Source organism: Lepus europaeus, chromosome 19 (genome assembly GCF_033115175.1).
Source record: "Lepus europaeus isolate LE1 chromosome 19, mLepTim1.pri, whole genome shotgun sequence".
Taxonomy (NCBI): Eukaryota; Metazoa; Chordata; class Mammalia; order Lagomorpha; family Leporidae; genus Lepus; species Lepus europaeus.
In genome coordinates, this window is record NC_084845.1 from 53,736,512 (window position 1) to 53,760,158 (window position 23,647).

At 44.9% G+C, this 23,647-nt stretch overlaps 2 protein-coding genes across 2 annotated transcripts in view; one reads left to right on the plus strand and one right to left on the minus strand.

Annotated features, from left to right (window-relative positions):
- The window catches only part of KCTD19 (potassium channel tetramerization domain containing 19), a 31,602-nt gene extending 22,714 nt beyond the window's left edge, over nt 1–8,888 (minus strand). The window contains exons 1-2 of the mRNA XM_062176030.1: nt 8,826–8,888; nt 6,454–6,750 (exon numbers count right to left, since the gene is read on the minus strand). Of these exons, the coding sequence (XP_062032014.1) occupies nt 6,454–6,750; nt 8,826–8,888 (360 nt within the window). The remainder of the gene's footprint in view (nt 1–6,453; nt 6,751–8,825) is intronic.
- Nucleotides 8,889–9,055: 167 nt separating this feature from the next.
- The window catches only part of LRRC36 (leucine rich repeat containing 36), a 52,070-nt gene continuing 37,478 nt past the window's right edge, over nt 9,056–23,647 (plus strand). The window contains exons 1-5 of the mRNA XM_062177018.1: nt 9,056–9,125; nt 15,050–15,177; nt 16,847–17,039; nt 17,806–17,902; nt 21,848–21,936. Of these exons, the coding sequence (XP_062033002.1) occupies nt 9,056–9,125; nt 15,050–15,177; nt 16,847–17,039; nt 17,806–17,902; nt 21,848–21,936 (577 nt within the window). The remainder of the gene's footprint in view (nt 9,126–15,049; nt 15,178–16,846; nt 17,040–17,805; nt 17,903–21,847; nt 21,937–23,647) is intronic.

The window sequence follows — 23,647 nt, forward strand, 5'->3', positions numbered from 1 at the left end:
TTGCAGCTTGAGGGGGGTCATGGACAAGACAATGAACATGGCTGTGTTCCAATCTTTATCAACCGCACTGACATCTGAATTTCATCTACTCTTTGCATACCTCATAATATTATTCTTCTTTCGATTTTTTTTCAATCATCTAAAAATGTAAAAGCCATTCTTACCTCATGGGCTACACAAAAAAGGTAATATACTGCATTTGGCCCAGGAACCGAAGTTTCAGAGATCTGATCTAATATCAAGCCAGCAGCCAAGGATTTTTTTTTTTTTAACAAAGAAAAGGACACATTTCACATACTATTAAACTTATTCATTTACAGTGTTCAGTTCAATGTTTTTAGTATAGTCACAGAGTTGTACAACCATCACCACGATATATTTCTTTTCTTTTCTTTTTTTTTTTTTTTTTTTTTTTGACAGATAAAGTTAGACAGTGAGAGAGACAGAGAGAAAGGTCTGGCTGGCGTGCTGCGCCGATCTGAAGCCAGGAGTCAGGAGCTTCCTCCTGGTCTCCCATGCGGGTACAGGGCCCAAGCACTTGGGCCATCCTCCAATGCACTCCCAGGCCACAGCAGAGAGCTGGACTGGAAGAGGAGCAACCGGGACAGAATCCGGCGCCCCAACTGGGACTAGAACCTGGGGTGCCGGTGCCACAGGCAGAGGATTAGCCTAGTGAGCCACGGCACTGGCCTACCACAATAAATTTCAATTCTATCCAAAAGAAAAAAAATAGGTACCTACTAACACTGAACTGTCTTTTTGTTTACCCATCCTTCCCACTTTATGCCCCAGCCCTAGGAAGTAACTTTGCCTTTCAAATAAATAAATAAATCTTCAAAAACACACACACATAGAGACAGAAACAGAGAGAGAGGGAAAAAGAAAGAGAGAGAGAGAGAGAGAGAGAGAGAGAGAGAGAGAGAGATATTTTCCATCCACTGGTTAACTTCCCAAATGGCTGCAACAGCCAGGACTGGCACAAGCTGAAGCCAGGATCCAGGAACACCATCCAGGTATCACACATGGGTAACAAGGCTATCTTTTGCTGCGTCCCTAAGGACATTAGCAGGAAGCTGAATCAGAAGTGGAGCAGCCAGGACTCAAACCAGCTCTCCGATATGGTATGACAGGTGTCAAGCAGGCAGCCTAACCCACTGCAAAATAATGCTGCCCCCTCCACTTTTTTTTTTTAAACTCTTGTGAACAATGCTGCCATAAACATTCATCTATAAAATTTTGTGAGGACATAGGTTTTCATTTCTGTTAGATATATATCTAGGAGTACAACTACTGGGTTACATGGTAATTCAATATTTAACTTTTTAGGGAACAACAAAGAAACCATACTGTTTTCCAAAGAGGCTGTACAATTTTACATTCCCACTGGCAGTGTATGAGAGTTCCAATTTCTCCACATCCTTGACACCATTTATTGCCTTTTTTATTACAGTCTCTGATTTACAAAGATTCAACTTAAAGTGATTTGACTTTACAATGGTGTAAAAGCAATCATATTCAGTAGAAACTGAACTTTGGATTTTGAACAGTATAATAAGCTGTTGCAATGCCAGACACTGGTGAGGAGCCATAGCTACCAGGTAGCCATGCAATTACAAAGGTAAACAATCCATACGCTCTAATTTATGAGTCTGTACTGCAAAGCTATGGTGGTATATCTGAGAAGCTATGGCCTAAGCCAAGGTTCAATGATTTTTTTTTTAAACCGAATTGTGACCATTTTACCTCTACCTTTAAATACTTCTAAAACAACCTATAACATTTAGAATATTCTTTTTTTCTCTCTCTCTCTCTTTTTTTTTTTTTGACAGGCAGAGTGGACAGTAAGAGAGAGAGCGAGAGAAAGGTCTTCCTTTGCCGTTGGTTCACCCTCCAATGGCTGCTGCGGCCGGCGTACCGCACTGATCCGAAGGCAGGAGCCAGGAGCTTCCTCCTGGTCTCCCATGAGGATGCAGGGCCCAAGCTCTTGGGCCATCCTCCACTGCACTCCTGGGCCACAGCAGAGAGCTGGACTGGAAGAGGGGCAACCGGGACAGAATCCGACCCCCCGACCAGGACTAGAACCTGGTGTGCCAGCGCCACAGGCGGAGGATTAGCCTGTTGAGCCGCAGCGCCGGCCAGAATAAATTCTGTTTCCTCACTGTGGCCTACAAAATTCTGCAAGATCTGGCTTCCTTCAACCTCACTATCTACCTTTGGCATCACCCTCCCTCTTACTGCACCGTACAGCGGCCTCCACGTTGGCCTCTAGAGAGCTAATCTAACCTCAGTGCACGTGTTTCTCACTCTTAAAGCCTGGAAGTTCTTTCCACATACATCCACATGACTTGTTCCTTTTTCATTCAGCGTTCTCCCACATGGGAGACTGAAATGGAGTCCTGGACTCCTGGCTTCAGCTACACCTAACTGCTCTTGCAGGCATTTGGGGAGTGAATCAGAGGATAGAAGATCTCTCTCTGTCACTCTGCCTTTCAAGTAGATGCACAAAATATTTTAAATATATAGGATGAAATATATTATTAAAATTAATTTCACTTTTTTGGGGGCCAGTGCTGTGGCACAGCAGGTTAAGGCCCTGGCCTGCAGTGCTGTCAGCCTATATGGGCTCTGGTTCATGTCCCAGCTGCTCCACTTCTGATCCAGCTCCCTGCTAAGGTGCCTGGGAAAGCAACAGAGGACAGCCCAAGTTCTTGGGCCCCTACACCCACATGGGAGACTCAGAGGAGGATCCTGGATCCTGGCTTTGGATTGGCTCAGCTCTGGCCCTTGTGGCCATTTGTGGAGTTAACTAGAAGATGGAAGACCTCATTCTCTGTCTCTACCTCTTTCTGTAACTCTGTATTTCAAATAAATAAATCTTTTAAAACAATTAATTTTATTTTTTTTTAATTGAGAGGGAGAGAGATAGAGAGAGAAACAGACAGTTCTGATCTACTGGCTCATTCCCCAAATGCCCACAGCAGCTTGGGCTGGGCCAGGTCAAAACTGAGAACGAGGGGGGCCGGAGCTGTGGGGTAGTGGGCTAAGCTTCCACCTGTGGTGGCAGCATCCTATATGGGTGCCAGTTCAAGTTCTGGCCGCTCCAATTCTGATCCAGCTTCCTTCTGATGGTCTGGGAAGGCAGTGGAATATGGCTCAAGTGCGTGAGCCCCTATACCAGCACAAGAAACCCAGAGGAAGCTCCTGAGTCCTGGTTTCAGATCAGCCTGGCTATGGCTATTGCGAGCATTTGGCGAGTAAACCAGTGGATGGAAGACCTCTCTGTCTCTTCCTCTCTCTTCTGTAAGTCTGACTCTCAAATAAATAAATAAATCTTTAAGAAAAGAAAAAAGTACTGAGAACCAACAACCCAATGCAAGTCTCTCACATGGGTGGCAGGGATCCAACTTGAGCCATCACATGCTGTCTCTCAGGGTCTGTATTAGCAGGAAGTCAAGACTTCAACCCAGGCACTCTGATATGGCATGACAATATGTCTTAACTGCTAGGCCAAATGCCCACTTCACCCTTTTTTTCTTAACATTTGAAAATGTGGCCACCTTTTAAAAAAATTTTTAAAAAGGCCTGGCACCGTGGCTCAGTGGGTTAAGCCACTGTCTGCAATGCTGGCATCCCATATAGATGCCAGTTCAAGCCTCTGTTGTTCCACTTCCTATTCACCTCCCTGCTAACATGCCTGGGAAAGCAGCAGCATATGGCCCAAGTGCTTGGGTCCCTGCATCCATGTGGGAGAGCAGGAAGAAGCCCCTGACTCCTGGCTTCAGCCTGGCCAGCTCTGGCTGTTGCAGCAATTCGAGGAGTGAACCAACAGATAGAAGACCTCTCTGTCTCTCCCTCTCTCTAAGTCTGCATTTCAAATAAATTCATCTTTTTTTTAAGTAGCCACTAGAAAATTTTAAATTATGCATGTGACTCACATACCCAGCTTGCATTATAATTTGATTAGGTCACATCATTGTTTTTCCCTGAAGCCTATAATAATAATAATACCTAAAATCCAGAATTTTCTCAAGAAATATTGGCTACATGCAATAAAGTTTGCTGCCTGAGAAAGGTCTTTAGGTTAAGAATTGGCAAACTCCTTTTTCTCTTAGTAAAGTGTTCATTTAGTCAAAAACCTGAACATCTGGATAGACGCGAGCGTGAGGAATGTGGGAGGCTGCTGAGCTGCTAGAGGCGGCTGTGGTTCCCAGCTGTATTTACACTCTGTTTCAGTGAATAAATACCACTTCAGTTGGGCCAGCCCAAATGTTTATTTCTTTGAAAATACCATTTTAAAAGCATTAGCACTTGTTCCAGTCTGTTTTAGGGATGCAGATCCACACGATTTTTCTAATTCTGCTGCTCACCCAGCTCAGAACTTCAGCATTGGACCAATTCATTGGCCTCTGTGCTGTTGCTTCCTATTTAGAAATTGCTTGCCAGATAGATTTTGTTTCAATTTGGAAAGTGAAGACAGCAAATAGATTAAAGGACTTAATAAACTGTTTGCATAATAAGGCTTGTATTCTTTAAAACAGTTCTTTTGGGCCGGCGCCGTGGCTCAACAGGCTAATCCTCCGCCTTGCGGCGCCGGCACACCGGGTTCTAGTCCCGGTCGGGGCACCGATCCTGTCCCGGTTGCCCCTCTTCCAGGCCAGCTCTCTGCTGTGGCCAGGGAGTGCAGTGGAGGATGGCCCAAGTGTTTGGGCTCTGCACCCCATGGGAGACCAGGATAAGCACCTGGCTCCTGCCATCGGAACAGCGCGGTGCGCCGGCCGCAGCGCGCTACCGCGGCGGCCATTGGAGGGTGAACCAGCGGCAAGGGAAGACCTTTCTCTCTGTCTCTCTCTCTCTCACTGTCCACTCTGCCTGTCAAAAATAAAAAAAATAAAAAACAGTTCTTTTAAAAACTGCCTTGATTTCTTTAATTTCATGTAATGAACAAGTACTCCTTCCCTTTCCCTACAAAATGGTGCCTTGGTATACAGCCATCAGCAATCCTGACAGGCCAGGCCATTCAAGTGGTTTTGAAACCAGTTATAAGCAATTCTAGTTCTCCATTTCCAGGGCAGTAGAAAAAATTTAAACTCAAGTGATTAGGTTGGGGGAGAATAAAAGGAAAGAAAAGAATACTGAAACAGCCTCAGTGGCATTTGGTAGGGGTTTTTGATTTCCAAATACATAATACATTTCACAAGAAAACATTGAATTATTTGGTAGATAGTATCCATAAATACATGTACCATGAAATGCTTTCCTTCCTCTATGACCCAGCCACACAGGGTCTAGTTCAATTTTCTTGAGAGCTGGTGGGGAGGCAGAGCTGCTGGTGCACTGAACTGCATTGAGAGATTCTACAGTTTGGAATATTTTTTTTGCTTTGCTGTAAGTAAATATTATGGACCTAACCAGCACAATGAGAATACTCTTGATGAATATTTTAGATTTTAAACCTCATAGTACACATGGCAAATCCCACAATTTCTAAAGCTTTCTCCTTTTAAAATTCAACAACAAAAACAAGAAGTAGCTCAGAATAGGATTTTCAGGAACCAAGGGCACCCTCTCATGGGATAGTCCCATACCAGGTCTTCGGTGACTACAGATAGATAAAGCAGAGTTAGGATGAAATTCTTTGTTAAGAACATGCAATTGGAAGTGGCTGCTCCACTTCCGATCCAGCTCTCTGCTATGGCCTGGGAAAGCAGAAGATGGCCCAAGTGCTTGGGCCCCTGCACCCAAGTGGGAGACCTGGAAGCAGCTCCAGCCATTGTGGCCAACTGGGAAGTGAACCAGTGGATGGACGACCTCTCTCTGCCTCTCCTTCTCTCTATGTGTAACTCTGACTTTCAAATAAATAAATAAATAAATCTTTAAAAAAAATAAAAAGAAAGAGAAAGGAAGAAATGAAAGGAGGGAGGGAAGGAGGAAAGGAGGGGACATGCAATCATGCAATTTGGGGCCGGCATTGTGGTATAGACAGTTAAGCTTCTACCTGTGGGACTGGCATCCCATATGGGTGCCCGTTTGAGTTCTAGCTGCTCCATTTATGATCCAGATCCTTGCTAATGTGCCTGGAAAAGCAACAGAATATGGCCCAAGTGCCTGGGCTTCTGCACCCACGAGGGAGACCTGGAAGAAGCTCCTGGTTCTTAGATTCAGCCTGACCCAGCCCTGGCCATTATGGCTATTTGGGGAGTGAATTAGTAGATGGAAGATTCTCTCTCTCTCTCTCTCTCTCTCTCTCTCTCTCTCTCTCTCCATTTCTCTTTCTCCTTCTCTCTCTGTATTTCTACCTTTCAAATAAATTAAAAAACAAAAAAGAACATGCAATTCCAGCGTATTGCTTATTACTTTAACAAACTTGCCTACTTAGAGGGTCATCTCACAAGCAACATGTAAAATGACACATTTAGGGTAAATCCAACATGGTGGAAGAAAAGAGAACCTTACCTGCAGCAGAGGCATCAGCTGCAAACCCAACGCTTGCTCATAGAGCAAGTTCAGCTCTGCACAGCTGGAGAAGGAGAGTTTGGAGGTGTAGAGGTAATAGTGCACGTGTCTAAATGTGGAGCCGTCCCTGTCGATGAACAGCCTCTGGCTTTCTGAAGACGTCAAGGCTGAAGCTTCTTTCCAGAGCAGGGAGTCTGGGAACTGAGCAAGTTTGCTTCTGGGAACTGAAAAATGCCAGCCCCCAACATTGAAATGAAACAAATCCTCTGCTGATTCATGAGGCATGCCAGGCTCCTCCTAAAGGAAGATGAAAAGAGCTTTGGAAGAAAATCCTACGGAAGTCACTGTAAAAAAAAAAAAAAAAAAAAAAAAAAAAAAAAAAAAAAAACGCTAGAAGAGAGTCCAGCAAGGCTGAAGGATGCAGATCGATATTTTTTAAAAATCAATTATGTTTTTTATACATTAGCAATGAACAATCTGAAAACAAAATTAAGAAAACAATTTCAGGAGCAAGTATTTTGTGCAGTGGTTAAAATGCCACTTCAAAAGCCCACAGCAAATATCAGAGTGCCTGGGTTCAAGTCCCAGCTCAACTTCTAATTCCAGCTTGCTGTTAATGCACACCGTGGAAGGCATCAGGTGATAGCTCAAGTATTTGAGGCCCTGCCACCCACTTTTCTGGTAGGAGACCACCTGGATTGCATTTCTGCTTCCTGGGCATGTGATAAATCAAAGATAGCAAAATATTAATAGCAGAACATAAGTGATGGCTATATATTGTTCACTACACAATTATTTCAATCTTTCTGAGTGTTTAAAAATTTTGCATAAAAACACTGGGGGCTGGGGGTAGAGTGTTAAGAGGCAGTTGCCCAAGAGAGGAAAAGCCCCCCTTCTCCAATAAAAACCTACACCTACTACTCTGACAGACAAGAAAGGAAAATAAATGTGTGCAACAAAAGAGGGGTCCACGTTTTCTACAGTAAGCCTGGTTTAAATATGCACAAGAACAAGAGGCCAGCATTGTGGCACAGTGGGCAAAGCTGCCACTTGCAACACCAACATCCATACCAGAGTGCCAGTTAGTGCCCCAGCTGCTCTGCTTCCAATCCAGCTCCTTGCAAATGCACCTGGGAAGGCAGCAGAAGACTGCCCGAGGACTTGAGCCCCTGCTCCCCACTTGGGAGACTTAGCTGGGATTCCTGGCTCCTTGGCTTTGGCCTGGCCTATTCCAGGCTGTTGAGCCCATTAGAGGAGTCAACCGGCGGACAGAAGATCTCTGTTTCTCCCTGTCATAAATTATTTTTTAAAAAGGAAGAGCAGCAGCAATTATATTTGCCACCTTGAGACTAGAAGTGAATCCTTGAAGAGGATTCAAAATTGTAAAATGGTGTCATGACTCACAGCAGCAGAGCTGGAAAAGCCACTCCAAAAAGCTAATCGAGGCTTGTGAGTCCTTCTAAATGTGGCTAAGGTAGAACATGGCAAGCGGAAAATAACTAAGAGCTCCATAAATACACGAGGACTCTTGGTTTTGCTTTGTGTTCATCTTAAAGGTTACCTACTGGTCGATGGCTCAATGGGGGTGCTCTGAATGTGCAGGCTTTGGGTGCTAAAGAAAACCTACTCCTTGAAAGTGACTCTAAGTTCTGATCTCAGACCCTCTTTTCCTATTAGGCGTGGGTCAGGGCTCAAGAGTTTGCCTTCTTACACACATGGGCTCTCAAGAGGTGCCTTGTGGAGTGAGGGCAGGGGTAAGGATGTGGCTGTTCTTTCCAGATTTTTCTCCCAAAGAGTGCGCCGACAATGGTCAGTGCAGAATCACCCCAGCCTAGGGAGAGCTCTCAATCCCAAGCAAGCTTGGAAAAAGGAGCTGTGGTAATGGCACAAAAGGCTTCTAGCCAGAATACAGGAAATGGGGTAGTACTAAGATGGCCTCCTCCTCATTGGCTCCCACAGACTGTCTCTCTTCCTCACAGATCCTTCTCCCCCAGAACGCCCTCCCAATCCATTTCCAGAGCTAGAACCACTTCATGCTCCACAGACAGGACCTCAATTCCTCACAGCCAAGTTTGCCAGCCTTTAAAATAGGGACCTCCCCATCCACGACTCAGACACCTGCTCCGCCCACCCCGCCAAGCATCCCTGCCTGGCCAGAGTCAACATCCCCCGCACTGAGTCAGAAGACCTTCATCCCACCCCTCAGACCCGGAGTCCCCAAATGAGGCCTAAGTCTCCTCATCCCTTAAGGCAGCCCGTTCTTCCAATCCCTCAGACCCAGTCCCCCAAATCCTTCAAAGCTGAGGCCACCCCTCGCTAGCCCTTGCCCTGGGGCTAGACCCCCTAACCCTGTGGCCCTAATCCTGGCCCACAACGCCCCCAGAGTCACTGTCGCGGTGTTTTTGGCGCCCCCGCCAGGGCGGGCTCCATACCATGTCGCGGCTCCAGCGGTGGGCGGGTAGGCACGTGACTCGGCCACCAACGGTCCCCCGGGAGCTCGGCGGCGCGCGGCGCGGGGCGGGGGCGGGGCCTGGCTGGGCGGGGGCGGGGCCTGGCTGGGAGGGGCGGGGCCTGGCGCGCGGGCGGTGAGCGGCGGGCGGGGATGGCGGAGCAGTGGGATCTGGACGAGGAGGGCATCCGCCGCCTGGGGGCGCTGAGCCTGGAGCAGACGGGTAGGGCCAGGCACGGAGCGTGGGTTCCCTGGCTGCGGGGGCGGAGAAAACGGAGGGGCGGTCCGGGAGGCGAAGGAGGGACTGGCTGAGGCAGCGGGTTTCCCTGAGGTGGAGGCGGAGGAACTGAAGTAACGGGGGGTCGGGGCCTGGCGCAGCGAGGCGCGGCAGCAGGGACAGGGGAGCCTGCCGCGGGGGTCGGCAGAGGGCAGAGGCGAGAAGGACCGGGGTGGTGGGGGCTGTGGACTCACAGGGGCGTTGGTGACGGCAGTTTCAGAAACCTCCCCCGGGCGCGCTCTTCGTGGTTGGCTGCAGTGGGAACGGCCCCCCGCCGTCCAGGTCCAGAACTGGACCGTGTCTTTGAGCCATCTGGATGTTGAGCTTCCTTGTAAGGGAGACCCAGAGAGGGGGCCTGGTGTCCCAAGCCCCGACTTCGTCCTGGAGGTAACGTGGCTGAGGGCCTGCCAACTCCCGCTCCGACTCCCAAACCTGCTTTCTGAGGGTCCAGGGAATCAAAACGAAGGAAAAGTTAGCAGTTGGGAAAGTTCCTAATTCGACCTTGTGTCATTCATTATTGCTAGGCCCTGTGTTAAGTGCTTTCCCTGAATTATTTCATCCCCATGACAACCTTGTCAGGTAGATACTGTTCTTGTTCCCACTGTACAGATTAGTAAAACCAAGTGTAGTCTCATGCCGGAAGTCACACTGCCAGAGCTCATTAACCCGGGACTCCGATCCCGGGGCCTGTGCTCTAAGCATATGCAACAGTTGCCTTTCTTGCTTCCTCTGCTTGGTGAACGCGTGTAACAAACATTACATGATTGATAAAAATGGCACTAATCTTTCCTTCCTCTCTAAAACATGCCCCCCCATCTAAGGTGCTCAAAGGTAATAATAGGATGTGTGCATGAATACGTTGGCAGAGAGATTTCATCCTACTCCATCTGATTTCTCTTCTTCCTTGTCCCCAAATTTTTCTCTAAAAATTCTGCAGTTCTGTTTTCCATATTTAGTTTTATCTATCTGTAGTTCATTTTTTTTTAAGATTTATTTTATTTATTTGAAAGACAGAGTTACAGAGAAAGGTAGAGAGAGAGAGAGGTCTTCCTTCCACTGGTTCACTCCCCAGATGGTCGCAACGGCCAGAGCTGCACCGATCTGAAGCCAGGAACCAGGAGATTCTTCCGGGTCTCCCATGCGGGTGCAAGGATCCAAGGACTTGAGCCATCCTCCACTACTTTCCCAGGCTATACCAGAGAGCTGGATCGGAAGAGGAGCAGCCAGGACTAGAACCGGCACCTATATGGGATGCCAGCACTTGAGGCCAGGGCATTAACCCGCTGCGCCACAGCACTGGCCCCTGTAGTTCATTTTTTAAAAAAACGATTTATTTATTTGAAAGACAGAGTTACACAGAGAGGGAGAGACAGAGAGAGAGGTCTTCCATCTGCTGGTTCACTCCCCAGATGGCCACAACTGCTGGAGCTGTGCTGATTCGCAGTTAGAAGTCAGGAGCCAGGAGCTTCTTTCAGGTCTTCCACATGGGTGCAGGGGCCCAAGGACTTGGACCATCTTCTACTGTTTTCCCAGGCCATAACAGGGAACTGGATTGGAAATGGAGGAGCCGAGACTGGAGCCGGTACCCATATGGGATGCTGGCAGTGCAGGCAGCAGTTTTACCCGCTATGCCACAGCGTTGGCCCCTGTTTGTTTTTCTTAAGACTACTTATACCTGAAAGTATTTCCTTCTGCTAGGAAGTATATAAGCCTGCTGTTCTTTCTTTTGTTATAGCTATTGAACACAGTTGTCTGTATCCACTGGTTAGAGATTACAAAATGGTAATTTTCTGATTCTTTCATTCTTCTGCATTAGCTGTAATACTTCCCTAAAGAGAGTTTACTGATATCAGCTATTTGGTTGTCCTTAGATACAGTTTTTAAAGGACAGATAGGAGAAAAGCCTGATTTCATTTCACCTTATTTCCCATTGTTTTAGGATCATGGTTTGTTTTCTTAGCATCTTTCAAAGGTGACCAGTGAAGGCTGTTTTGTTTTCTCATTATCATTACTCATATGAACTCATTGATTTACATGTATTTGGTATGTTCTAATCCATTGTGTTTCTAGTCATGACTAATGCTCAACTTATTCCAACTTTGACTAGTGGGAGATCTTTCAAGTTGAATCCTGAGGGCTTTTTTTTTTTTTTTTCAAATAATGTATTTATTTATTTATTTTATTTTATTTTTTGACAGGCAGAGTGGACAGTGAGAGGGAGAGACAGAGAGAAAGGTCTTCCTTTGCCATTGGTTCACCCTCCAATGGCCGCCGCGGTTGGCGTGCTGCGGCCGGCGCACCGCGCTGTTCTGATGGCAGGAGCCAGGTGCTTCTCCTGGTCTCCCATGGGGTGCAGGGCCCAAGCACTTGAGCCATCCTCCACTGCACTCCCTGGCCACAGCAGAGAGCTGGCCTGGAAGAGGGGCAGCCAGGACAGAACCGGCGCCCCGACCGGGACTAGAACCCGGTGTGCCAGCGCCGCAAGGTGGATGATTAGCCTAGTGAGCCACGGCGCCGGCCCAAATAATGTATCTATTTGAAGCTTTCATTGTCATTATAAGCCAGCTTTATTAAATGTCATTAATTGAATTTCCAAATGAGTTGTAACTGGTTTCTATAGAGAAATTACTTGATTTTCTTTTTCTTTTTTTTTTTTTTTTTTTACTTATTTCATGAACAAGGTTTTCCCATTCGGGGTTATTTAACCCAAATATTAAAACAAAGATTATCCTATTGTTCGTAACACCTGTGATGTGCAGAGCTTGATTTGTCCTCTGATCTGTTTGTCCTCACTCTTTATAAACACTAAAACCTCTTAAGACTTGCATTTCATGTGAATCATAAAAGAATGTCTGTCCTCCTGGCAGTTTATCATCTGAATGATAATTCTGGTTCCCTTTTCAAATGTTACAGGTGTGGGTGTTGCAATACACCCACCAGGTTGAGCTAGTACTTGGGATGCTCGCATCCCATATCAGTGCCTGGGATCAAGTCCTGCTTCTGCTTCGGATCCAGCTTCCTGCTGATAATGTTCACCCAGAGAGGCAGCAGATGATGGCTCGAGTGCTCTGGCCCCTGCCACATGTGGGAGACCTGGATGGAGTGCCTGCTCCTGACTTCAGCCTGGGCCAGCCCTGGCTGTTGTAGTCATTTAAGGAAACCAGGAGATGGAAAATCTGTCACTCTGTCTTTCAAATAAGCATTTAAAAATAAATATAAAAATGTTACAATGTCATCTCTTCAAAAGAGATGGCAGTGAAAGGCATAAGAAATGGAAATCATGATTGTCGTTAGCTTTTGTCCCTTGATATCAGAGTTTCAGAGTATTAAATCAATGCATTACCACAGAACTACCAATATACTGCCCTCCAAATCCAAAAGATATTTTGCATTTAAAAAAATATAATTCATATACTATAAAATTTACCAATTGAAAGTATACAGTTCAGAGTCCTTTAGCACATCCACAGTGTTATGCAACCATCACCACTGTTTAGTTCCAGAAGTAAACATTAGGCAGTCACTCCTCATTTCCCACGCCCCCAGCCTGTGGCAGGCACTAATCTGCTTTTTGTCTCTCTGGCTTTGCCTCTTCTGGATAGTTCCTGTGAATGGAATCCTACAGTACATGTCCTTGTCTGTCTGGCTTTCTAAGTTAGCATCATGTTTTCAAGATGCATGCATATTTCATAATGTACCAATGTCTGATGGTAGTATTGGTGGGGTGGAGCAGAGAATACCCTCGGAACTGAGCAGGAGCCAGGTGCTTCTCCTGGTCTCCCATGGGGTGCAGGGCCCAAGCACTTGGGCCATCCTCCACTGCATTCCCGGGCCATAGCAGAGAGCTGGCCTGGAAGAGGGGCAACTGGGACAGAATCCGGTGCCCCGACTGGGACTAGAACTTGGTGTGCTGGCGCCGCAAGGCGGAGGATTAGCCTATTGAGCCACGGTGCCAGCCTGTTTATACATTTTTGTTTGAATACTTATTTTCAATTCTTTTGGCTTTATTCCTAGGATTAGAATTGCTGGGTCATATGGTAATTTTGTATTTATCTTACTGAGGAACTGCCAGACCATTTTCCATAGCAGCTACACTAGTCTACATTGTCTCCCCAACACAAGAAGTTTCCAATTTCTCAACATTCTCACCAATGCAAAACCTTCCCCTTGTTTTAAAATTATTATTATAGCCATCCTAGTGGATGTGAAGTGGTATTTTGTGGTTTTGATTTGATTTGCATTTTCCTAATGAAGGGTCAGTAGTTTTTCTATTTTCAAGGTTTTGGAACTCCTTTCTCTGTTGTGTTCACAAAACAGTCACAGATATGACAACTTCCTGACATCTGCCATCTGCTTTCCTCCCCAAATGTACTTGGAGCTATCTTTAATATGCATCTATCATCCCTGTTCCATTTTGTGTAGATTCTACACTGAGATAGGTCTTGTCTTCAATAGGATATTCAGTTTATAACTTCTTAAGAGTTTATATGGCCCAGACTGCTGCAGCACTTTAAGAACTTTCCATGCAGTCTTGGCACTCACCTGCCAACTGCATCCTGTGGAACCTCCTTCTGGTCTTGGTCATTGTTGTTTGGTCACCCGCACTTGCCAGTAAGTTCCTATTAGAAATTTTGAGATTCTCCTTGTTTCAGTGCTATTAGAAATCTAGTTGATTCTCTAATTCTGCCCTCTCTCACATACACATAAGTGTATATATTTTTCTTTAAAACATAGTTACAGGGGCCAGTGCTGTGGTGTAGCGGGTAAAGCCGCTGCCTGCAGTGCTGGCATCACATATGGGCACTGGTTCGAGTTCCAGCTACTCCACTTCCTGTGCAGCTCTCTGCTATGTCCTGGGAAAGCCATAGAAGATGGCCCAAGTTCTTGGGCCCCTGCACCCATGTGGGAGACCTGGAGGAAGCTCCTGGCTCCTGGCTTCGGATCTGTGCAGCTCCAGCCATTGCAGCCATCTGGGGAGTGAACCAGAGGATGGAAGACCTCTCTCTCTCTGCCTCTCCTTCTCTGTGTAACTCTTTCAAATAAATAAATAAATCTTTAAAAATAAATTTTTTAAAAAATGTTTGTGGAAAAGTAGAATTAAAAGATTATTTTAAAAAACCAGTTACACACCATATATGTGTGTGTTTCATATTTCCATCACATAATGTCTTAGACATTGTTACATATGAGTATCTGCAGATCTACCACATTCTTTTCAGTGCCTAACAGCATTAGCACTTGCCTGGCACTTAGAATGTGCCAGGCACCATTGTAAATTTTGTATTATATTTTAATTTAATCTTTATAACAGCTTATGAGTTAAGTACTGTTACTATCTCTGTTTTACAGATAAAGAAACTGATGCACAGAGATGTTAAGTGACCTTTACAAGGTCACAAATCTAGTACATTGTCCTCTGTATTGATGTACTGTCATTTAGGCTGGCCACTTTACTCTTCTACTGACAGGCTCTTTGATGGCAGTTTTTCTATCTTAAAGTTTTTTTCTATCCTAAAATCTCTCTGAAGTTGACATCCCTGTACTATAAATTATACACCCTTGGAAAATGTTGTGTTATCTGGAAGAATAAATCCTAGCAGTGGTATTGCTGAATTTATTTTTTAATTATGTCCTGAGAACTTTTGGAGACTTTCACTACATCCTTCAGGATAATTAGTAAAACTGAAGGGCTCTATAAAGCTAAGGTTTGGTTATCACGATATTAGATCAAATATCTGCTTTTACAAGGATATCTGATTTTATGAGCCTTGGATCTAGGAATAAGGGAGGAAGGAAGGCCGACTTTCAGTGACACTCTGCTGTTTATCTAAGCAGAGATGGTAATGTATCTAATGATGATCTCTTTTCAGAACTGGTGGAGTCTCTTTCATTGCAGGGATCTTATGCTGGAAAAATCCATTCCATTGGTGATGCCTTCAGAAACTTTAAAAATCTTCGATCTTTAGATTTATCAAGGAATTTGATCACTAGCCTAAAGGTAAATTCTATACTCTATGACCAGCCAGATCAGCCCAATTTATTTTTTGTTAGAAAGAAATAGGTGATAGATAGTATCAGCCTGGGGAGTATAGGGTCTCCCTTTTAAAGTTTCTTAATTTATTATTTACTATAAATTTCTTTCAGCTTTGTTCTGTGGTTAAAATTATTTATTATAAAATATTGGGGAAAATTCCTTTTATACCCATGGAAAGCTATATTAAGCTATCACGGTCTAGGGCAATAGTAAGAATTTTAATGTGGGTTCAAAAATTTTGAGGAGTACTTATGAAAGTACAGATTCTTGGTCTCTACCCTGAGAGGTGATCTAACTTAGTAGGTCTGGGTGGGGCCTGGGGATACACCCAGGGGCTTGCAGTGAAGAAAGACCCGCCTGTGCTGTTACTGGGGGTTGCTTCTAGGAGGTGGAGGAAATGATAGTCTGAAAAGAAAAAGAAATATTTCCAGGTCAGGGGATGGTGGTGCAAAGGGCAGCACAGGAAAGGAGGAGGGAACAGCTTGAGCACTGTGTTTAGAGGACCAGCAAACACATACAGAGCCTCTGCAAACGTAAGAGTACACAAGGAGATGGGAGTTTGTTTCCTTTGTGCAGGACCCCAACACATGTTTCCATCTTTGCCTATCAAAATGTCAATGCCTTTCTTTGGGAAACCAACAGTGATGGAGCCCAGGCCATTTGCAGGGAGCTTTCTGGATTGGAATTGGAGCAGCCAGGACACAAACCAGCAGGCTGCACCTGCTATGCCACAACACCTGCCCCATTGTCAGAGTCCTTTTATAGCAATACTTTTTAGCACTGAAAGTGTGTGATTATATGCATATGTAGATGTTTTGAAGTCCTGAAATTTGGTGTTGAGCAAAAGCAACTAACTAGTTCAAGCATGAAAATTAAGTAATTCTTTTCAGTGGCAAGTTTCAGTAGAGGAGGGAAACTGCAGCTTTTCCTCTTGAGTTTCCTAGTCCTGATTGTTCTGCCGCCACTTAAGTGGAAGGGTTGGCTCGCTAAATCCACAAATAGAGAAACCTGAACAGGGGAGAACATTTCTAGCAAGGATGCAGAGCTTGCATGATGGAAAGACTCTGAAAGGGAAAACAAGTACAAGGGGTCCCCTACTAGTCCAAGAGGGAGGACTTGAAGATACTTTGTTTCCCCAGACAGTCCACTGACTTTGTAGGTAAGGCATTGAGATAGGAGGACACCACACACACACACAATTTTTTTTTTTAACCACCATGTCCTCTTCCACCAGAACCAGCTCTTTGCCTTACCTTCTTAACTCTTACAAATTGAGATCCTGGGTCAAGAGAGTGGCTGGGGTAAGGGTGAGAAAGGCTGAAGTAACCCTGCTCCCACTGGGAAGGACTGGACTGGGAGAGCGATTGGGGAGCCAACAGAAATGGAGAACTGGCTGCTGATGTTTAAATGTCAAATTTTGTAAGGAAGACATATTGAAGATGTGAATTATTAAATACCTAGAACTCCCAGGGCACACAGGCTGTAGCACTCATATTCTCAAGCAGCTAAAGGGAAACTCAATCCTGCCCTTTCCATGTGAGGATGCAAAGTAATAGATGTATTTCTGCCTTTGTCTTTGAAATTCCCAGTCCTCACCAACATGCAGTTTTATAATGTGGTCTTTTCCTTGCAGGGCATCCAGTATTTATGTTCACTGCAAGACCTGAATTTATATTATAACAACATTCCTTCATTAGTGGAGGTGTCCCGCCTGCAGCCTTTACCCTTCCTCAAAGAACTAGATTTGAGACTCAATCCTGTTGTAAGGAAAGACACAGATTACAGGCTCTTTGCTGTGTACACGCTACAAACTCTGGAGAAGCTGGGTGAGACCCTCCTCTTCTGTTCCTTGCCCCAGAGTCTTCCTTTAAATCAGCTGCCGCTTAACCTCTGGGTGTTGGCCCGGAGTGTGCACTGGCAGGATATCTTTGTTTATTAGTCAATATTTAGGTAACTCTTTTGTGTTGGCAGGATGTATGACGAGTCCCTTTATTGTTTGTTGAATGACAATCTATGATTTTATCAGTTACTTCCAGCTTTAGTTTTCTTCAGTTGATGGTTTCACCACCACTTCCTCTTCAATGCAAAATTTCCAGATTGAGATTTATTTTTTCCAGGTGCCCCAGCCTTACAACTGTGTTAGCAATAGACAGATATTACGGCAGCTCCTTGGGGCTGAGTTGGCCAAGAATAACAACTATCTCTTCAAATGAATGGGTCTACATTTCCTTATGATTTTAGTGTTGAAAATACATTTCTTGTTGATTTGGAATTTGATTTCCCTGGGAAAGTCATTGTAGGGAACCTAGGTGAGCTCTTTCAGAAAATGGTGCGACTGTCAGCTCTGTCGCCCAGCCCTTTGGGTTGTCTGCTGTCCTAGCTCCGCTTTCCTATGTGGCAGTTGTTGCCATGACATCCCTTAGTCTCCCGGAGTTACTGCTGGCTCCCGGGACAACATAATAGCATTATTTTGTGACCTTTCTCTAACACACAAAGATAAGACTGCTCTCTAATTATTTTCCTCTGTAAATACTATTTTCTGACCCACTCCAAAAAAAAGAAACATGCTCAGATCACAATTTTTACCTCCAGATGACCGAACCGTACGTGAAAGTGAGAGGAAAGCTGCAAAGCTGCATTTCAGTCAGTTGGGCAACAGTGAAAATTTTCTTTTAGAGGTGGAGAAAAGGTAAGACGGTTTTTATGTAATCTTTTTGTTTGGTTCTTAACGAAGGTCACAGTGAATTCCTGCTTCACTTTCTTCATTTTCCCACAGAAACCTCCGGTAAGTCGTAATTACCCTCAGATCAGGGAGAAAAGGGCTGAGAATCTGGCCCTCATTCCTGCTTTCTTGAAGTATTGGGTCTACTTTGAATGTAATCATTGTAAATTCTCCAGAGTTGTTGCTTGCAGCTTGTAGATAGGGAAACAGTGAGATAACCTGTCCCTGTAAATGCTGACCAGCCTGTCTCGGGAAAGTTACCAATCAGTACATAGTCTTTTCCTATTGAATTAGAGGGATTACACTACCCTGGGTAGGGTTGTTAGAAGATAAGTTGGGCACGGAAAGGGAGGGAAGCATTTCTATATAAAACAAAGAGGAACAGATCTTGAGACACTAAAGTATACAAGTGGTAGATTTTTCCATTTCTTGTTACTAAAATCTTATCAAAAGAAGGTACCGTATTTTCTATCCCAAAACCCTGCTTTTAAAAAAAAAGAGTAGTGGGGCTGGCGCTATGGCGCAGCAGGTTAAAGCCCTGGCCTGAAGCATCAGCATCCTATATGGGAGCTGGTTTGAGGCCCAACTGCTCCTCTTCTGATCAAGCTCTCTGCTATGGCCTGGGAAAGCAGTAGAAGATGGCCCAAGCCTTTGGGCCCCTACACTCACGTGGGAGACCTGTAAGAAGCTCCTGGCTCCTGGCTTCAGACTGGCGCAACTTGGGCCTTTGCAGCCATCTGGGGAGTGAACCAGCAAATGGAAGACCTCTCTCTGTGTCTCTACCTCTCTCTGTAACTCTGTCTTTCAAATAAATAAAAATAAAAAAATAATTAAAAAAATTTAAAAAGAGTAGTTTTATCATTTTTGAAAAACAGAGGGCCATTAGGAATTAAATAATAAGATGGGCGGGTGCTGTGGCTCAGCAGATTAAACCACTGCTTTGTACGCCCACATTCCATGTCAGAGTGCCAGTTTGAGTCCCTGCCACTTCACTTCTGATCCAGCTTTGTGTTAATGCATCCTGGGAGGCAGCAGCTGATGATTCAAGATTTTGGCCCCTTACCATGCTAGTGGGAGACCTGGATAGAGTTCCAGGCTCCTGGCTTTGGCTTAGCCCTGCCTTTGCTATTGTGGGCATTTCTGGAGTGAACCAACAGAAGGAAGCTTTTTCTCTGCCTTGCTCTCTGGCTCTTTCAAGTAGTTGAAAATAAACAACCTGAAAAAAAGACTAGAGGAGAAGGCCGGCACCGTGGCTTAACAGGCTAATCCTCCACCTTGCAGTGCCGGCACACCAGGTTCTAGTCCTGGTTGGGGTGCCGGATTCTGTCCCGGTTGCTCCTCTTCCAGGCCAGCTCTCTGCTATGGCCCGGGAAGGCAGTGGAGGATGGCCCAAGTGCTTGGGCCCTGCACCCGCATGGGAGACCAGGAGAAGCGCCTGGCTCCTGGCTTCGGATGAGCGTGGTGGGCCAGCCGCAGCGGCCATTGGAGGGTGAACCAACGGCAAAGGAAGACCTTTCTCTCTGTCTCTCTCTCTCTCTCACTTTCCACTCTGCCTGTCAGAAAAAAAAAAAAAATAATGAAAATTAAAAAAAAAAAAAAAAGACTAGAGGAGAATGGCATTTTTTTCCTCTTAAAGAAATAACAGTAGAGTGCACTGAAAATTGTGAGAAACACTCCATATCCAGCCAAGAATTAACTGCTTGCAATGTCTAATGTACATCCTTCTGAACATCTGTGTGCTACAGACACATGTTATGTATCTGTTAATTTTTTCTGATGGCAAGAGTAAATACATGCTTACTGTTGAGAATTTGGAAAGCACAGAAAAGTACACAGGAATAAAATAGGTAACTCATAATCCTACCACCCAGAATTAAATGCTAATAATCATAAATATTCTAGTTTGGTGTATGTATGTTGTGTACATATGTGTGTGCATGTGTAGTTTAATCTATCCACTCCCTGTACATTTAATTTTTAATTAAACATGCTATCATGAACATATCCCCAACATTCTTCTGTTTTTCTCCAGAATAAATTGTTTAGTTTTTTAACATTTATTTATTTGAAGGGCAGGGTGTCAGGGTGGTGGGGAGGGAAAGGGGACAGGACAGAAGGGGTGGGGAAGGGAGGAGAGGCGAGAGATCCTTTGTCTGTTTGCCCACTCCCCAAATGGCAGCAGCAGCTAGGCCAAAGCCAGGAGCCAGGAACTCCATCCAGGTATCCCACATGGGTAGCAGGGTCTCACATGCTTGAACAATCATCTACTGCCTCCCAGGCACATTAGCAGGAAGCCGGATTGGAAGCTCAGTAGTTGGTACTCACATTTAGCAATCTGACACAGGATGCAGGCATCCCTAGCAGGGACTTAACCTGCTGTGCCACAGCATCCACCTCGAGTGAAGTTTTTTTAAAAATCTTTCTGAGGGGCCAGCACTGTGGCATAGCGGGTAAAGCCACCACCTGCAGTGCCGGCATCCCATTTGGGCGCTGATTCGAGACCTGGCTGCTCCTTTTCCAATCCAGCTCTCTGCTATGTCCTGGGAAAGCAGTAGCAGATGGCCCACGTCTTTGGGTCCCTGCACCCACGTGGGAGACCCGGAAAAAGCTCCTGGCTCCAGATCAGCACAGCTCCAGTTGTTGTGGCCAGTTGAGGAGTAAACCAGCGGATGGAAGACCTCTCTCTCTCTGCCTCTCCTTCTCTAACTCTGACTTGCAAATAAATAAATCTTTAAAAAAATCTTTTGGGGGGCAGGGGCTGTGGCACAGTGGGTTGGTCCTCTGTCTGCGGTGCTGGCATCCCATATGGGTGCCAGTTCTAGTCCCAGCTGCTCCTCTTCCAATCCAGCTCTCTGCTATGGCCTGGGAAAGCAGTAGAAGGCGGCCCAAGTCCTTGGGCCCCTGCACCTGCATGGGAGACCGGGAGGAAGCACCTGGCTCTTGGCTTCAGATCAGTGCAGCTCCAGCCATTGCAGCCATCTGGAGAGCGAACCAATGGAGGGAAGACCTCTCTCTGTCTCTCCCTCTCACTGTCTGTGACTCTACCTCTCAAATAAATAAATAAAATCTTTTAAAAAATCTTTGAGTCCCAATTCCCCCTACATACAAAATAGAAATAATAGCTAATTAAAAGTTTTTATGTGTAAATAAAATAATGAGTGTAAAGAACCTGGCATTCTAGGCTTCCTGAATTTATTGTATTTCTTAAGGTACCTACCTTAGTCAAGTGCAAATACTTACCTTACTTGTCTGTTTTCCAAGTAATGGTTATAGTCAGTGCCACTGTAATTTTTGGCAGCAGAAACTTCCCTTATGTACTACAGCTATGAGTATTATCAGTTAAAACAAAGTATCTTGCTCCTTCAGTCACTCAGACCTTAGCTATGTCAATAAGACAAAATATTAGGGGGCCGGCGCTGTGGCGCAGTGGGTTAAAGCCCTGGCCTGAAGCGCTGGCATCCCATATGGGTGCTGGTTCATGACCCGGCTGCTCCACTTCGATCCAGCTCTCTGCTATGGCCTGGGAAAGCAGTGGAAGATGGCCCAAGTCCTTGGGCCCCTGCACCCATGTGGGAGACCCAGAAAAAGCTCCTGGCTTCAGATCAGCACAGCTCTGGCCATTGCGGCCATCTGGGGAGTGAACCATCAGATGGAAGACCTCTCTCTCTCTCTGCCTCTCCTCTCTCTGTGTAATGCTGACTTTCAAATAAATAAATAAATATTAAAAAAAGACAAAATATCAAAATTCTGAATCTTCTTGCTTTCACACCTTAAAGGCTGCAAATATTACGACTTTTAAAAAAGGCTTTAGCTGAAAAATTTGTGAAATATTGTTAAATTAATATGTTCTAGAGCATTTGGGAAAAATGATAAGGATGCCTTAAGTTTTAAATAAGTTCTAATATGTGGCAGCTCCAGGGAGAAGACAATGACAAACTGTGTGGCAGATGAGAGCTCTCCATCTAAGGCCAGTGCTGATGTGGACACCAGGATTGAAACAGGTAAGCTTTCTCTCTATAATCATAAAATGGTTACGATGTCAACTATCCCAGCTTCGCAGCCAACCTTGGATAAGCTGAAGATAGACTAGTTAGGAAAACAAGGGTAAGATTTGCTGGCCATATTTTCCCTTCTTCCTCTCATTGCCAGCACCAGGAGGACCATGTTCAGCAGGTCTAAGCCAGAACCCTTCAAAAAACAAGCTGTACACAAAGAGTTCACTTTCATTTCCATCACTTTGCATCAATAACGCAACCCAAAATTACATTACAGTTCCCACAGGCCCCCGAGATATTTCTGAGGTGATTGATTTCACTAGTCAGAGCCGAGGACCCTGCGTCAAAGTAGCTCACACCCTAGGCCTCCTGGCTCCCCACCAAGAACCTTTGTAGCTGCAGAATCTCATGTTTATGCTATTTCCTGTAAGCACTGTTGGTAATCCACTATGATTGAAGTGGTCGGCTGGTGCTATGGCATAGTGGGTAAGGCCGCTGCCTACAGTGCCGGCATCCTATATGGGCGCTCGTTTGAATCCTGCTGCTCCACTTCCAGTCCAGCTCTCTGCTATGGCCTGGGAAAGCAGTGGAAGATGGCCCAAGTCCTTGGGCCCCTGCACCCTTGTGGGAGACCTGAAAGAAGCTCCTGGATCCTGGCTTCGGACTTGCATTGCTCCAGCTGTTGTTGCCATTTGGGGAGTGAGCCAGGGATAGAAGACCTCTTTCTCTCTCTCTCTGCCTCTGCCTCTCTATAACTCTGCTTTTCAAATAAATAATCTAAAAAAAAAAAAAAAAAAAAAAAAAAGGTCATGCCACAGGCTAGGAGAACACTTTCCACCAGAAATGTGTCCTTCCGGGTTAACCTGGCTCTCTCATATCAGGTAAATCAGGTGACTTTTTACTTGAGAAAACTTTTGCCTCAAGGTCTCTGTTCCTTTGAAGGATCTACAGAATATATATAAACTCTAAAAATCAACTCCTAAAATCTCAGCTATAGCTTTAATAAACACTCTTTAGCTTAGTCATTAAGGATTACAGTGTTTTGTTTTCCTGACTTCTTTACCTATCCATATGGATATTTATTGACAAGTCATTTTCACACTGTTTTGTAGTAAAATAAGTCATAATGAGGTATGATTTTAATTTTCTTTCTTGGATGTCTCAGTGCACATAACTGATAGGAGTATGAGTAGCTTTGCTTTACTTTTTTCTATTTTATGAGATGCAATTTTGTTGTAATATTTTTGAAAAATACTAAAAAGCTTGAAGAAAAACATTTTAATCCCCCATAAACTCATCCCCAATAGAGAATCCCAGTGAAGCTCTGGTATACGCCTCAGTTTTTCTTTTTGTTTGTTTGTTGTTGTTGTTTTTTGGTACAACTATTTATATACCCATCTGCAGACAGGGAAAAATACACTGGAGCATAATTTGCGCCTTTTTGCATGAGCTGAGTTAGACGTCATTTATGTCTTATCACAGCCACACACACACAGATTCCCCGGTGAGTTAGAGCAGGTCTTCAAGCACACTCTTGCACTGAGAACAAACTGCTTTCCCAGGCAGAGGGCCCATTTCTAAAGGTTCTCAGAAACTCCAGCTGTTGCCTGGATTTTTTTTTTTAATATGAAATTTATTTTGCTACTTTGAAACGTTAAAGAGTTTTGTTTTCCACTGAAAATTGTGTTTGGCCTTAGAGCCCCAGGGAGTATGGCCC